General features: G+C 44.8%; 1 protein-coding gene across 1 annotated transcript in view; it reads right to left on the bottom strand.

The window, feature by feature from the left end:
• Positions 1–17,148, bottom strand: part of LOC107116825 (disco-interacting protein 2 homolog C) — a gene marked incomplete at its 5' end in the record, with an annotated part of 58,445 nt that overhangs the window by 1,597 nt on the left and 39,700 nt on the right. The window contains 4 exons of the mRNA XM_015418829.1: positions 3,788–3,911; positions 6,017–6,191; positions 10,396–10,470; positions 14,395–14,452. Of these exons, the coding sequence (XP_015274315.1) occupies positions 3,788–3,911; positions 6,017–6,191; positions 10,396–10,470; positions 14,395–14,452 (432 nt within the window). The remainder of the gene's footprint in view (positions 1–3,787; positions 3,912–6,016; positions 6,192–10,395; positions 10,471–14,394; positions 14,453–17,148) is intronic.

Raw genomic sequence — 17,148 nt, forward strand, 5'->3', positions numbered from 1 at the left:
TGAGGGGCCCGGCGGTGGACCTGCAAGGCCGGCGGGAGTGCAAGGAAGCCCCGCGAAGGCCCTCCCTGGCCCCAGGCAAGCAGGGGTGGGGAGAGGCAGGGAGGAAGCAACTTACCCTCCCTCTTCTCCTGCCTCCTCCTGGCTGAATGAGGGCCGGAAGCGGGGCGGCCGGTAGCAGGGGGCGGGGCTTCGTCATGTGCCCCGCCCCCGTACCTCACCCGGGGGAACTGCGATCCCCCACGATCCCCCCCGAAATGACCTCTGCATACTACCATTAAAAGCATACATTGTATATGTCTACAGCATATATAGGTCCCCCTCACAGATGTACACCTTAATGTAGTGTGGGGAGGTGTGTGTGTCAGTGAAGCTGAGAGCAAGACCGTAAGGGGTCTAAACATCTAGCAGAGTCACTCAAGGCGGAATGGTCACAGCTGAGACACAAGACTAAGATGCATCCACTCCCTCTGGGGATCAACGGCCACATCAGAAGAAGGGAATGGACAGTTCCAATGGTGATGGCATGCAGGACCCCTTGAAGGGTAGCTACTGGGCAGCAGCAGTAGTGGAAGGTGACACTGGCGGAGGATCTTTCATAGACAATGGCAGTGCCACTTTGTTAGTGCTGTGCAGAAGGTGGTGCTGTGCAGAAGGTGGCAATGGTAAACCACTCCTAATAATCTCAAAACTTGGAAAACTTGTGATGAGACAATCCAAAATGAAAAAAAGATACAGTACTGGAAGATGGAACCCCCAAGTTGGACAAAACTCAATCAGCTGCTGGGGAACAGCAGAGGACAAGAACGAGTAGTGCTATTCTTAATGACCCAACTGGATTAAAGCCAAAAAGAAGTGCAGTTGTAAAGTCCAAAGCTGTTCAACACTTACCATCAGAACATGGAACATGAGAAGTATGACTCAAGGTGGGCTTGAAATTGTAGAAAGAGGAATGGAATGTTTAAACACTGCAATCCTGGGAGTGACTGTACTAACGTAGACTGGATTAGGACATTTTCAGTTAGAAAATTGCACAGTGTTTTACGTTGGAAATGACAAACACAGAAGAAATGGAATTGCTCTAAAAGTGATGTGAGATGCAGCACAAGCAATTAGGTATAATAATGCAAAGCCTGATGGAATAATATCAATCAGACTTCATGGAAAGCCTATCAACATAATTCAAGTTTACGCCCCAACTACAGATGATGACTGAAGAACTGAAAACTTTTATGCAAGTTCTAGGAAGAAATTGATCCCACATCTAAGCAAGATGTACTGATAATCATAGGTGACTAGAATGCAAGAGTGGGGGGGAAGTAGAGTCAAACGTTGAAAAATTTGAGTGAAGGGCACGAAATAAAGCAGGAAAGTGACTCACAGAATTCTGTGAGAACAAAAAACTGTTCATTGCGAATGCATACCGGTATTTCAGGCAACCGAATAGATGACTGTATACATGGACATCACTGGTTTTACATAATCGGAAGCAGAAAATTGAGAAGCTTAATTTTCTCTGCAAAAACAAGACGAAGAGCTGATTACGGTACAGACCATGAATTGTTAATATCGAAAACACCAGAACATTCATAGTGCCAAAATACAATCTAAACAACATTCCTGAAGAGCTTAAAGACCATATAAAGAACTGATTTGCTTTACTAAGTTCAAGTGAACAGGAACTGGTAGACCTATGGGCTGAAACCAGAGATATTATCAAAGAAGAATGTGCAAAGACTATTCCTGTAACCAAAAGAAATGAAAAGCCTTGATGGATGACTGATGAAACTCTTAAATTGTTAAAGATAGACAAGAAGCAAATGCTAAAGGTAACAGAAATAGAATCAGAAGTCTAAATGCAGTGTTCTAGCAACTGGCACATAGAGATGAAGAGAAGAATTACAAAAGCCAGTGTAAAGAAATAGAAGAGAACCACAAAAAAGGAAGAACAAGAGATCTGTTCCACAAGAGCCAAGAAATCAAGGGGAAATTTAAGGCACAATTTTTCCCACTAGAATAATAAAAAAGAAGCCATAATAAATAAACATGGGAGGGACTTTCCCATCCCCCCCCCAGTGTTTTCAGGGTCTTCACATCTCTAAGAATCACCATAGGTTAAGACTAGTAGATTGGTCTGGATCTGTGTGGTGGGTTCCCCAACTACATCTATGACATTGAAGAGAAAGGAGAAGGAAACATATGAAGGAATATCATCCGAAGGAGTGGGATAATGAATTAAAAAGTGGATTGTGGGTCAAACTAGCTTATTTCCCAAGGTCCCCAAATGATTGCTTCAAGTTTCTTGAGAAACCTGTATAAGGGCCAAGAAGCAACAGTTAGAACCGGATATGGAACAACTGATTGGTTTAGCATAGGAAAAGGAGTACGCCAAGGATGTATATTGTCTCCTTGCTTATTTAATATATATGCAGAAGTACATCATGCGAAATGCTGGCCTGGATGAATCACAAGCGGGAATTAAGATTGCTGGGGAAAAGATCAACAACCTCAGATATGCAGACGATACCACTCTAATGGCAGAAAGTGAAGAGGACCTAAAGAGCCTCTTGCTCAGAGTAAAAGAGGAGAGCGCAAAAGTGGGCTTGAAGCTCAACATAAAAAAAACGAAGATCATGGCATCCGGCCCCATCACTCCTTGGCAAATAGAAGGGGAAGTCGTGGAAGTAGTGACAAACTTCATGTTCCTGGGATCCCAGATCAACGCAGACTGTGACAGCAGCCATGAAATTAAAAGATTTCTGCTCCTTGGGAGGAAAGCAATCGCGAACCTAAACAGCATGAGAAAAAGTCCTGCCAACAAAAGTCCGCATGGTCAAACCAATGGTATTCCCGGTAGTCATGTATGGCTGCGAGAGTTGGACTATAAGGAAGGCCGAGTGCCGAAGAATAGATTCTTTTGAATTATGGTGCTGGAGAAGACTCTTGATAGTTCCTTGTACTGCAGGAAGATCAAATCAGTCAATCCTAAAAGAAATCAACCCTAACTGTTCCCTGGAAGGCCAGATGATGAAACGGAAGCTCAAATACTTTGGCCACCCGATGAGAAGGGAGCACTCACTGGAGAAGACCCTGAAGCTGGAAAAGACTGAAGGTCAAAGAAGACGGGGACGGCAAACGATGAGATGGTTAGACTGTGTCATAGATGCAACGAACATGAAATTGAGCAAACTTCAGAGGACGGCGGAAGACCGGAAGGCCTGGCGTGATCTGGTCCATGGGGTCACAAAGAGTCGGACTCAACTGTGCGACTGAACAACAACAACAACAACAAAAGCATGGCAAAGTCTGTTGAGGACAAACAGCGGGACACCTTATGAGCCATAAGAAGAAGACACTTTCCAACAACTAAACTGACCTGCTTATTCATCAACAGTGCTGGGTCCTGCACATCAACCACCAGTGATGGGTTAGGTCAATCAGAAACAGACAAAATTGCCTCCGCAAGAATATCAGTATATTTTTCTAAGAAGAGCAACTGATGGGGAAAGCACCCAAACCCACATTTGGAACACCACAGGGAAATGCTGCTAGGGAAGGGGCAACTGGAGTATGAAAACAACTAGCAGGGAAAGGGGGAAGTCCCTTTCCCCTTTGTGGCTTTTCTGCTCTCAATCATCCCACCCCAGCCCTTATCTCCATCTAGGTTACCTTGCCATGCACAGCCTCCATTCCATCATTAGAGTCAAGAAGATAATAAGAGTGGTGAGTATGTGACTAAGTCCCCCTACACATCTGCACACACTGGAAGGAGCTCTTCTAAAGTACTTACCATTCCGTAATGCTTTTATGTGCTCTTATTACAGATGTCTCAATATCTATGGGGTGATACCTCATTCCTCGCAATTCCATGGCTTCATCTAGTGCACCTACCACATAAAGTGCATCATGTCGCTCTGGATTTAAGAAAGGAGGACAAAAAAATAGTGTGTTATATAAGACATTAAAAAAAAGCGTATGAACATCTGAAGCAGTTGGCTTCTTAGGTTGTTTGTTTTGCAGGTTCTTCACTTCTAAACCCAGCTTTCTTTGTACATTGAAGCACTACACCAGTGCTCAAGAGCCACAAGGGAATGGACTGTACCATCCTTCAAGTGTTTGTATTTATTTATTTCCCACCTTTCACCCCAATGGGGACCCAATGTAGCTTACATCATTCTCCTCTCCTCCATGTTATCCTCATAACAACCCATATGGCAACCAACAGCCTTGGTCTGACACCAGCATGGGTGTATGCCACAACATACATTGCAGCTGCAGGCAAAACAACAATTTCAATGCACTGGGAAAGTACAAAGAAGAACCTTTGGAAGCTAAACCAATACTCTTGAGGACTGATGGACAACATTGATTTTCCAGTGCTGTGTAATACACATTTTCCAAGGGGCTTCGAATGGCATACGTGGTCCACCCTTCACCATTTTTTCCTTACAACAACAATGTGAGGTAGGTTATGCTGATATTGCATGACTGGCCCAAGGTCACCCAAAGAGCTCCATGGCAGAGTAGGGATTTGAATGTGATCCTCCCAAAGCCCAGTTCAGCACTTCAACCACTGCATGACACTGGCTACTATGACCAAACACGTCAATCTAAGCGTGCAAACTGAATGTACCGATTCAAGTAACCTATAATTGGACTGGATAACTGACTTTTCATCTCCACTCTGCTTTTTTGTGGTTAATTTTCTTTCACCCAGACGACGCCCTCTCCTAATCTGTTCCCCATTGAGGGTTGTGGTTTCTTCCACCCAAAACATGTCTTCTTCTTACGCAACCACCCACAAAGGAATAAGATAATTACAGCTGGCCACATGACCACGGTGAAGTCTTCGGACAGTGCTGAGTCTTCGGCTTGGAAACAAAGATAAGGACTGCCCCCTATAGTCAGATTCGACTGGCTTCTGAGCAAGGGAAACCTTTATCTTTACCTTTATCTTTACCTTTATCTTTACCTTTATCTACCTTATAATGAGAATAATAAAGTTTCCCCCAGTTATCCTGAAATGAAAGCACCCTTGACCGCTGCCAGCATGATAATCACTAGCTCTGGAGACTTCTTGGTTAAGTAGGCTTGCCATTCCCACGAGGCTTGCCATTCTCAAAGTGCCGGGATCGTGCCAATGTGCCCAGCACAATGATGTCACCTAGAGGCGACGTCATCACACCGGGCATGTTGCTGGGCCCAGCACAATGATGTCACCTAGAGGCGATGTCATCACACCGAGCATGTTGCTGGGGGGAGGCTCTAGCACTTGGCCTAAAAACTATGGTACCATAGAGTTTCTAGGCGAATGCTAGAGTGTCCCCCTGGCAACATGCCTAAAGCGATGACATCACTTCTGGGTGATGTCATCATGGCGCACGCGCTACACCTCACGCCAGAAATCCTCAGAAAAGAAGCTCTGTCCCCCTGCTGGCAGCAGGTAGGGATCTGGCAACCCTATGGTTAAGGGCAATTCTAGCCACACTCTCTCTGGGGTTCAGTGGTAGAGCATCTGCTTGGCATGCAGAAGGTCCCAGGCTCAATCCCTGGCACTGTTGGGGAAATTTCCCCCAAAAGCATCTCTTGCAAAAGGGCTTTAGGCAGCAGGGACTGGGGGAAAAAACCTTTCTTTTCTGTCAGAAAGAATAGACAAGATTGACATAGATGACCAAGGGCCTTATTTGGTATAAGGCCGCTTCATACGTGTTCCTAGGTCTTCCTTGTTGCTCCAGCATCCCATTCCAGGAAGAGAGAACATACTGACTTCCATCTCCCTGAATCAGCTGTTGGGAACAAAAATGTTCTCCTCACACTCTGCCTGGTCTAAGTAGACCAAGGAGACACACACACCCCTCCAGAAAAAGACAGATGCTTGCTGAATCTTCTTCCCTCTCATATCAGGTTACAGAACCGGCGCTCAGATTTACAGGAGTTGGAGTTGACTTGGGGTCCACAAATCAAATAAGCTGTTCAAGAAACACCGTGTTATTGACTTCTGAAAACCATCAGAACTTACCTCCATTTGCATCTGTAAGTTCTGTTCTCCTCAAGAACCCCAAATAGCCAGTCCGTGCCCAGATAGTTTGTGTGTCTCCAAAACTAAGTCTTGAATTAAAATGATCTGACTGCAAGGATTCATCACCGTAGATGGTAAAATAACCGCTGGCATTATGAGCACTGTGAACCCATATCTAGGTTAAAAGAAGGCCATTTTTTACTGACATATCTGTACAAGACACAGGATTCTTGGGTCTACTCTGCTGCAGATGGTTTAATTTTTATTGTTATTTCATTGCTATAACAATGTCCTTTAGCAAGCCAAAGCCCAACTCTGCAATTAGCTTTACACATTAGGGTAAATGTCTGCACAGTCTACATATATGTACGTCCATAAACAAGCTTTTTATGAAAGCCTACTCCACTATCTTAAGACACTTCCACAAAATTATCCCAGTATGAGAGCCAATCTCTGCGGCATGGTAGCCATCAAGAAAGCCATTTTGCTCAGGTCGATTCTCACACCACAAGGTAATCTGTAAAAGCCCCAGTCACATGGGATGTCATGATTACGTGGCTAGATCTTATGCCAGTCCCACTGGCCCTGAAGGAGGGGATACATTGATGAAGTAGGGTGAAAAGGTCCTGGCAAATCATACAGTTATCACTTCTATATGTTTCCTACCGTAAGAAGCAGTCTAGTGGTAGAGGTAAGTATATTACAATATTATGGTCCCTTTGATTTATATTAGTGAGATAATCTAGGAGAAAAACAAATCCTTATATTTTCATTATCTGTAATTTGAGTAGGAAAATCTGAATGAATAATCAGAGTAATGGAATGTTGTAAGAAGCATGTTGGGTGAGAAGTAGAGCTTTACTGGTATCCTCAGCCTCTCCAGCCCTGCTTATGTCTCCAGTGTAGGTATAATGTTCTATCAAAAGATAGAGGAGGATTATAAAATGATGAATGAATTAAAGATAGCAGCTAGACAAAAACACTGTGTCGTAATAGGTGATTTTAACTACCCACACATTGATTGGGTCAATATGTGTTCTAGTCGAGAAAAAGAGATTGAGTTTCTAGACACTCTAAATGACTGTGCTATGGAACAGATGGTCACGTAACCTACCAGGGGAGAGGCTATCCTTGGTTTGGTCCTAAGTAACACTCAAGACCTGGTGAGAGATGTAAAAGTGATTGCACCGCTTGGGAACAGTGATCATAATGTTGTTGAGTTCAACATTTGTACAAATAGGGAATTGGCCAAAAAGACTCACACAACCACTTTTAACTTTAAAAGGGGTAATTTTTCTGATATGAGGGGACATGTGGGGAGGAAACTGAAGGGAAAAGTAGAAAGGGTCAAAACCATTGGGGAAGCTTGGAAACTGTTTAAAACTACAATTCTAGAAGCTCAAATAAAATATATTCCGCAGGTTAGGAAAGGCACAAAAAGGTATAGGAAAAAGCCTGCATGGTTAACAAACAGAGTAATGGAGGCTGTAAAAAGTAAAAAGAATTCCTTTAAGCAGTGGAAAGCTAGTCACAGTGAGGCTGATAAAACGGAACACAGGCTATGGCAAATAAAATGCAAGTCTGAGGTCAGGCAGGCAAAAAGGGAATATGAGGAGCATATAGCAAAAAACGTAAAAACCAACAATAAAACTTTCTTCAAATACATTAGAAGCAGGAAACCAGCCAGGGAGGCAGTGGGGCCCTTGGACGACCAAGGGGTAAAAGGAGTATTGAAGGATGATAGGGAAATGGCTGAGAAGCTAAATGCATTTTTTGCCTCCGTCTTCACTGTGGAAGATGAGAAGTGCTTGCCCACTCCAGAACCACTGATTTCAGGAGGGGTGTTGAAAGACCTGAGTCAGATTGAGGTGACGAGAGAGGAGGTCCTAAAACTGATAGACATAATACCCCTATATAAATCAATGGTGCAACCTCATTTGGAATACTGTGTGCAGTTCTGGTCACCACACCTTGAAAAGAATATCATAGCTTTGGAAAAAGTGCAGAAAAGGGCAACTCGAATGATAAAAGGGTTGGAATACTTTCCCTATGAGGAAAGGTTAAAGCGCTTAGGGCTCTTTAGCTTGGAGAAACGACGACTGTGGGGTGACATGATCGAGGTTTATAAGATTATGCATGGGATAGAGCAGGTAGGAAAAGAGGTACTTTTCTCCCATTCTCACAATATAAGAACTCGTGGGCACTCAATGAAATTGCTGAGCGGTCAGGTTAGAACGGATAAAAGGAAGTACTTCTTCACCCAAAGAGTGATTAACACTTGGAATTCACTGCCACAGGAAGTGGTGGCGGCTACAAGCATGGACGGCTTCAAAAGGGAATTAGATCAGCATATGGAGCAGAGGTCCATCAGTGGCTATTAGCCACAAGGTATAGATAGGGGCTCTGGGGCAAGTGATGCTCTGTCTTGGTGCTTGGGAGGGGAGTCAACAGTGGGAGGGCTTCTACTGTCCTGGCCCCACTGGTGGACCTCCTGATGGCACCTGGTATTTCTGGCCACTGTGTGACACAGGGAGTTGGACTGGATGGGCCTTTGGCCTGATCCAACATTGGCGTCTCTTATGTTCTTAATGTTATGCCAGCAAGAACCCAGGTGTAGCATTAAAGATACCCACTATAGACATAGAGAATGAAAGTATAAGCCCTCCCTCCACACACATCCCCCTGGCACAGTTTAGGGTGCCAACTAAATCTGCAGCCAATCAAAGGCCTCCTAAATATGATATAAATATTACATTTGCTAAATGATATGCCACACCGCACGGGGCTGTATCTCTCTAGCCTCACGAACTTAGTACATAACAAAGTGGACTTTGGTGACAGAAATCCCATAGAAAGGACTCATTGTGAAAAGCGCTCAATTTTTGTGCAAACAGGCAAGGAGGGGAACAAACACTGTTACAGTATGTTGCTAACACTGCTGTGCTCAGATCCATTACGGGTTGTCCAACTTGGGACACACATCAAAGGGGAGCCTCAACGTCCCCAGGTGGGCACCGGGGGCAATGTACCCCAAGCACCCCAAATCCTACTGCTCTATTTTTCCCTGTGTGCCTAACTGGACATGTGATTACAGGATTACTCTCAAATGTGAGGTTTGTGAGTTTCTAGTCTGGCCTCTTCCTTCTGTTTTGCTACTGCTTGAACTATTGCTTGCCAATAGGCAAGCATTCTCTCCTTATTGGCATTCCCTTTAAAAGGATTCTAACCCATGTCCCCGATTGACACAAAGATGCCTTTTCTCAGCGAGATATCAGGGAATTCACAGAAATGCCTTTTGTGAATGTGCAGCTGCAAGTTTCCCTGTGTCTCCATTCCCCTGGCCTGGCAAAAGACCGCTGCTCCTGAACCCCGCCCAACCCGAGATGTGAGCCACATGAAGGAGAGGTCTTGAGTGTTCTCATCAGGGTAGCCTCTGCTGTGTAAGCAAAAGAAGCATGTGAGTGCTGTGGCTGGAGGAGCCATGGTTCCGTCCTGCGCCAGACAAAAAGGAACATGGTTGCAGGAGGAGGGGCTCAAATCCACATCTGTGGACCTCCATGGAATGTGGAAACTCTAGGGCTCCTCATGGTCACACTGAGGTGCTCTTTTCAGAGCTCCCTTCTTTGCTGTGTTCAGAGCATGGGCTGCAGGAGGAGGCATCAGGGAGATGGCTGGGAGGCATGGCCAGTGTGCGCCAGTTGACTGTTTCAGTCTGCCTATCACTGCAGAGCTGTTGGCATATTGCTCCATGACTGGTTGGGTGTGGTGAGGTTGCTGTGTTCACTGCCACAGGAGGAGGTGGTGGTGGCTCCAAGCATGGACAGCTTCAAGAGGGAATTGGATAAACATATGGAGCAGAGGTCCATCAGTGGCTATTAGCCACGAGGTATAGACAAGAACTTTTGGTCTGGGGGAAGTGATGCTCTGTATTCTTGGTGCGGGGGTGGGGGGCAACAGTGAGAGGGCTTTTAGTGTCCTGGCCCTACTGGTGCACCTCCTGATGGAGCCTGGTATTTTTGGCCACTGTGTGACACAGAGTGTTGGGCTGGATGGGCCATTGGCCTGATCCAACATTGGCTGCTCTTATGTTCTTATGCTGTGGACTCCAGTGCATCTGCTGTGCCCTCTACACAGGTGTTAGTGATGCATCACGATCTTTGGATGGGGCTACAGGGCACTCACAGTTCCCAGCTGTGACAGAACGAGTAAGAGTTCACCATTTTCTTGGTACTTCACATACATTTCCATGAAGCTGTGTGGTGCATGTCCACTAGAGAGGGCTTAACACTCGCTAAGACAAATGATTAAAAGCCATCTTCTGTCCTTCCCCCACTAAATCAGGCAACTCACTACCAACCCAGGCACAGCCTGTGACTCACCTCTCCAAGATGAGAATCTCCCAAGGGTCCCTTTGTTTCTGGATTAGCAATAATGATACGAACTCCAGGGAGGATCTATTGAAAGACAAAATGAGTCATATCTGGTGAGAAGCCAGATGATGTACACACAGTTTTATGCAACCACAGAACAATCCTCCTTGTCCCCCGAAGCCCTTTACAAGACTCTTATGGAAGGCTTAAAAAAAGAAAGAGGTCGGCGTCGTTTCTTAGAGGAAAGTGGCAAGCAATAGCTAAAGAATTATGTTTAATAAGTGATCCATTGTTATGCTCCCTTGGCCCAAGTGTGCCCTGGACTGTTTACATACAGACTGCAAACCCGGCCTCCACAAAACCAGTAACCTCAAATAATCAGTATATCTAATTCTCAACATGGACAAATCCGAGGATACTTAAACCCAGAGACTGGAGCCATGAACAGAAGAGACAGATCTTTCTACACAACTGAAAAATATCTTAGATTTGCAGAAAAATCTGAAATCTAAAAGAAAATACATTGGAGAAAGGGGTTAACTCCCCCAAGGATAAAAGGACTGCCTGTAGCTTTAAGAAACAGGTGCTCTCATTGGCCATTGCTAGCCAACCACAACAGTATTGCTAGCCTTTAAGACTTGGTTTCTGCCATTGAAAGGCAAGGACCTTGAGGGAGGACTCTGGGCCAGGCCCAAAGCAACCACTTGCTGCCACATTACTTGCATGACTCTCACCCAGGCCTGGCTGCTTATTACTGTTCAAAAAGCAGCCACCCCATGGAAGCCAGTGGGGTGTAGTGGTTAGAGTTTCAGACTAGGGTCTGGGAAGCCCAGGCCTGAATCATCACCACTCTGCTGTGGAAGCTCACGGGGTGACATTGGGTCATTTACACATTCTGAGCCTAACTCACTTTACAAGGTTGTTGTGAGGATAAACTGGAGGAGAAGAGAATTATGCAATCTGTTTTGGGTCCCCACTATGGAGAAAGGCGGGGTATAAATGAAGTAAATAAATATGTTGGTTGGTGGATGAGAATGGAAGACGGAAGCTTGGAAAGATGAGCATAGGGGGATTGCCAGGAGGGAAAGAGAAATACTGTGGGCAGGGGGATACCGGGGGAAGCGAGGTGCCCCCACAAGTCCTTGTATGTTCCCTACCATGCAACTGGGCCCAGCCAGCAGTGTGCATTCACACCATAGACTTTCTGAGTAGAGGATGCTGGGCGGAGGAGGGAAAAGTTTAGGATTGGGGGGGGCAGAAAAAGACAGGTTGGTGGGTGGATAGGAAGGAAAGAAGGAAGCAAGGAAAGGGAGGAGGAGAGATACCCCCCACAAGTCCTTGCAGGTCTTCCACTTGTCATCAATATATATAATTCTCAACATTAGCCATCTGTGGTAACGTAAATCTAGGCACTGGAGCCATGAAAAGACAAGACAGTCTTTTCTACACACCTGAGAAAAGTTAAAATTTTCAAAAAAATCTGAAATCTTAAAAAATTGGGGGGTTAAGTCCCCAAATAATAGAAATAGTACATGTACCTTTAAGAAACAAATGCCATCTGTAGTGGCTTTTGTGGTGGTTGCTAGGCAACCAGAAAAATACTTCCAGTGTTTCAAGTCTTGGTCTCTGTCAGTAAAAGGGGGGGGGGTCCAGGTCCCTTTCCAGAACTGTTTTGGCCTTTGAGCAAGGACTCATTGGGGCCAGGTATGACAGCTAACACCAGCAGGCCTGCCTGCTTAGCACTATTTAATGGCAGCCACTGCATAAAAGCCATTGTGGTGTAGTGGTTAGAATTTTAAATTAGGATACTCTCTAAAAGTGACCTTTGTCTGTCACTGACTCCCAGACTAACCTACGTCACACAGTTGTGGGGATAAACTGAAGGACATGAGAATGATGTAAGCTGCTTTGTGTTCCCCTTGGTGAGGTGAGGTATAAATAAAATAACTAAATAATAAAAATAGCTGAAGATGAGGGGGGGGGAGGGAGAAAAAAGGTAGACTGGCTGGTGGGTGGAGGGGAGAAAAGGAAGCAGGGAAAGGGCAGAGATTATGGGAGGCTGCTGGAGGCGGGGAAGAAGAAATAGTGAGGGAGGGGATACAGGCAAAAATGAGATACCCCCTGCAAGTCTTTATGGCTTCCTCACATGTTACACCTCATTCTGTACATGGCCCCAGATGTAGATCCTTAAATCTGTGTATTAGGGCTATATTCAGATAAAGGAGATATTTCTACAAACTCGGGGAAAACCTAGGCTTGCAGAAAAATACAAAAACATTAAAAGAAAAATTGGGGGTTCAAAAAAGCCCCCAGTGGGAGAACTGAGGAGAGCAGTGGGGGAGGAGCCACCACAATTACCACTGGTGCTACCACGTGAACCAAACAGGTGAACGTGTTAGCACTGCTGGTTGGCAGGCCAGCTAGAAAGAGGGCAGCCCAGAGAACGGGTGGCCTGACCAGGAAGGCAGAGGGCTGGGGGGGGGGCAACAGAGATGACACACCCACAGTGAGCCCAGGCGGAAGAGGAAGAGAAGGCAGAGGCAATGGCAATCATTGGGAGAGGGAAGGCAAAAGAAAGTGGGGGCAAGGAAGGAAAGTGTCCACAGAGGGAAGGAGAAAAGAGATATCAGTGGGGCAGGGGATGAAAAGGATGAGACCCCACAAATATTGTGGATCCTCCCCGTGTACATTTTTACTGATCATGTATGCAAGTTGCTTGCGATTGGACTGATGGAAAGTAACTATCCAGTCACAACTTTCAAAATTGACTGCAGGCAAATTATACTGGTACTGGTAGGCCCGTGAGACTCGTGGGGGGCAACCTCATCTCCCCTCCCACTTTCTCACTGGGCTTGTCACGGCTCCCAGGCTCTGGCAGACATGAATGACCCAGGTCCTGGCAGACACCTACAACCATGCCACATACAGGTGCCTTCCTCTGTGCATGCACAGAGGACAATCTTTTATTTGGGGGGAATTTAAACCCCCCTCAATGTATTTTTTATAAAGATTTCATGTTTTTTCTGCAAACCCTGGGGAGTTCCCCAAGTTTGCAGGAAAATCTGTTTAGAGTCAGTGTGGCCGTAATAATAAGTATTGTATGGCATTGTGTGTAGAATAGCCAGGAGATCCTAAGATTGTCTGGCAGGTACAAGTTCTAGCTCTCTTTTTTAAGCGTAATGCACCACTAGGTGGTGAGCTAGACTTGATTTTAAGGCAAGAGACGTTTCAGAGGTGGTTTGTTGTTGCCTGCCTCTGTGTCACAGCCCTGGTATTCCTTGGAGGTTGTCCTTCCAAATGCTAGCCAAGGCTGACCCTGCTTAGCTTCCAAGATTATTAGATATCTATATTGGTCGATCGATCAATTGGTCAGATAGACAGACAGACAGACCAATATAGAGACTATTAGATATACAGATCTTAGTCTACATAAAAGGTTTCTGGAGGTAATACAACCCCAGGAAAGATATAGCCTCTTGTCTGCAAAATCTTATTTGTTCTGACTGGATACCCGAATCCAAGTTAGTGATCTTAGTTTCAGTGCTCACTACAAACATTCGTACTCAGATCCTTATGTATGCAGACAGCCATGTAGGCATTGCTTTCATTGTGCTAAAGGCTGGCAGGCAGACAACTGTTCTCTCCCCCCCCCAAAAGGGGTATGGTGGGAGCACTGCCGCCTTTGGTGATTACACATTTCTTTCCCCACCACTATCACCTCTGGTCAAAACAGGTTTCACAAGTTCCTGAAATGTTACAAAAACCTGTCAGCCGAAGGCCATAGCGGGCTGTGAGTATATGTCTCATGTAACAGTACCTCTTCTTGCAGCTCTGGAAAAAGGAAGCCAATCCTTATTGTTCCTTTTCAACCCTGGAATTCATCCCAAAAATGTGCTGTATCAGGGCCATTTGAGTAGTGTGTGTGTGTGTGTGTAGTCATAAGAGACATGGTAGCATGTAATGGTGCTTTAAGATACGCTGACAATCTCTGAAGTAAAAAATGTTTACCTTTCCCGATTCCATGAGAGGCAAACTATGTGGGGATCCTCTTTCTACTAAACGCACTCTGAAAGACAAAACACATAGGATAACCATCACAACTGTTCAAAGATACAATTTGTTTGTTTTTTTAAAAATAATAATTATTTTTAATTTTATTTTATTGGTCTTGTATTCCGCACTCCCCGCAAGCAGGCTCAGGGCAGGTTCCATCAGTCTCAATACGGTACACAATACGATTTAAAAACAATTAAAAGAAACAATATAAAACAACATCGCTCATAAAGTGCAGCATACAATTTAGTCAGATGTCTCAGGTTTTAGATGCTTCCTATATAACTATTCAGATCCAGGCCAGGGACGTCCCCTGCCTCGATCAAAAGCTTGGTGGAAGAGCTTTGTCTTACAGGCCCTGCAAAATTGTAATAAGTCCCGCAGGGCTCTAATCTCATACAGGAACTCATTCCACCAAATAGAGGCCAGTGCTAAAAAGGCCCCGCCCCTAGTTGAGGCAAGTTGGACGTCCCTGGGGCTGGGGCCTACCAAAAGATGTTGGTTGGTATACCTTAGTGCTCTACGGGGCTCATATGGGTACAATATTATAGCACAGAATACAAATTGGCTTTTAAACTTGTCGTGTGCTGCCAGCCTAGAAACTCTGTTGCTTTCTGCCCCCCAAAGCAGAGGAGCCTTGCTCATGCTTCCGTGCTAGGGAGGATACACATCCTCTTTTCTTTCCAGAAGTCATCCCTGTTTCACAGCAGTCGGCACAAAACACTGTGAGGGAGAAAGGACTTTGGAAGGTGCAGCATAGTGGAAGTACCCAAAGGGGCCGGTCTCAATCTAATGGCTAAAGCAGTGGATGTTAGAATAGAGCTAGGGTCAGATTTAGGTGGGTAGAAACAAAAAGTTCTGAGAGCCGAAGGAACTTTTTTTCTGTGGCTACTGCTGTACCCCAACCAAGTCCAGAGACACTCAGTTCCATTTCCAGAGGTGATTAGTGGTCAATATGGAATTACTTGTGTGATCTTTGAAATATAATGTTGGTTATTGTTAATAAGGTTGTTATTTATGGTTTATTTTGTTCTGTTATTGTTACTCAAAAATAATTTTAAAAAATACAATGTTTTTGTACACCAAGGTCAGAATTTTAAAGAAATTTTTTAAAGCATGTTCATGTCTTTCTCTTGGTTCCTTCTTCTCTTCCTCTAAGGAGCCAAGGGTATTCATGTTTTATCTTCACAACAACCTTGTGTGTTAGGCTCAACTGCCAAGATTACCTAATAAACCTTGTGGCCAAGTGACAACTTGAATCCAGGTCTCCCTAGCCAGCCCCCACCCCAGCCCCCCAGCTGTACCAACTAAGCCACACCAGCTGTGTCCAAAGTTGGCCTGAGAGATTTACAGAACAGGACAGTGGAAGAGAAGAGAAGACTGTCCTTGGACCCTTGTATTCGTGATGTTAAGAATATTTTATAGTCATTCTAAAAAGCAAATGCTGCTTTTTTAAAACAAGTGCCGATTCCCCCACAAAATAAAGTCTATCAGAGAACAGGACAAAAAGCTAAATCTTGTGTTAAAGTGTGATAAATTCTTGCCCATAAAAGCCAGAAATCATCAGAAGATGGCTTTTACCAGGGCTCAAACAACTCCCTACTAAAGCTTTATGGGGAAAGTTAATCATATAGGGCAACACATTTTTGTTTTACAAAAACCCTAGCAAAAATCCCCATATCCTGCAAAGTCATAAATCCCCTTTCTTAGATCATATATTTACATTTTGCTGCATAACTGAGGAGCCCTGATGGGATTTCATGAGATTAATCAAGCCATTTCTAACGCTGTTCCAAATGTCATTCTGATGGCAGATGAAGGGAAGCCACCAAACGCAGAAAGCACCAGGAAAAGCTGCTCTGGTGCCAAGCTAGAAAGATGTTAGGAAGCAGGCACAGCGGGAAACATTAAGCAATTTGGTACATGCTGTGTGGGGACTGGTAGCAGAGGGAAGAGAGGAGAAGGAAGCGCTGGAAATCCGAACGCAACAGCAGACGATGTCTGAAATGTGGGTTATGAATTATACACACATACTATGGAGAGACAACATGGGGTCACACTTCTAATGGCACCACAAGTCGAAAAACAACAGAACTGCCAACTAAAAATCTAAGCTCACAAAACATCTCAACAGCAACATCCATTTGCTTCTATAAAGCAAAAAGCAATCTCCATTTATACAAAAACGCCTGTTTTCTTGTCTACCTAATAAGGATAAGAGTCTTTTTGCAACAGGGATCCGGGCCCTGCGGGACCTTGCACAGTTCCGCAGGGCCTGTAAGACGGAGCTCTTCCGCCAGGCGTATGAGTAGGAGCCGCCACTAGCATCATTATTGTTCCATCATAGCCTGGCCCTGGAATAAGGAACATCAGCGTTCTCCGGAGCAGATGACGCTGAACTAGCAGAGCAGCTGTAATCCGCCATCTTGGGAAATATCATGTGAGAACTAGAGCACTTTATTAATAATAATGTTATTGTATTGTTGATATTTTAAATGGTTTTAACTATGTTTTATATTGGCGTATGCCTCCGTGTAAGCCGCCCTGAGCCCGCGTAGCGGGGAGGGCGGGGTATAAATCGAACCTATAAATAAATAAATATAAATAAATAAGCTGCTAGAGAAGTTGAGGCTGCAGACTTGCTCTCACTCCTCCTACCAAACTCGCTGCTTGAGAAACTAAACCCAAGCTACAAATGACCGAATGTTC

Source organism: Gekko japonicus, unplaced genomic scaffold (genome assembly GCF_001447785.1).
Source record: "Gekko japonicus isolate JY-2015 unplaced genomic scaffold, Gekko_japonicus_V1.1 scaffold1480, whole genome shotgun sequence".
Taxonomy (NCBI): Eukaryota; Metazoa; Chordata; class Lepidosauria; order Squamata; family Gekkonidae; genus Gekko; species Gekko japonicus.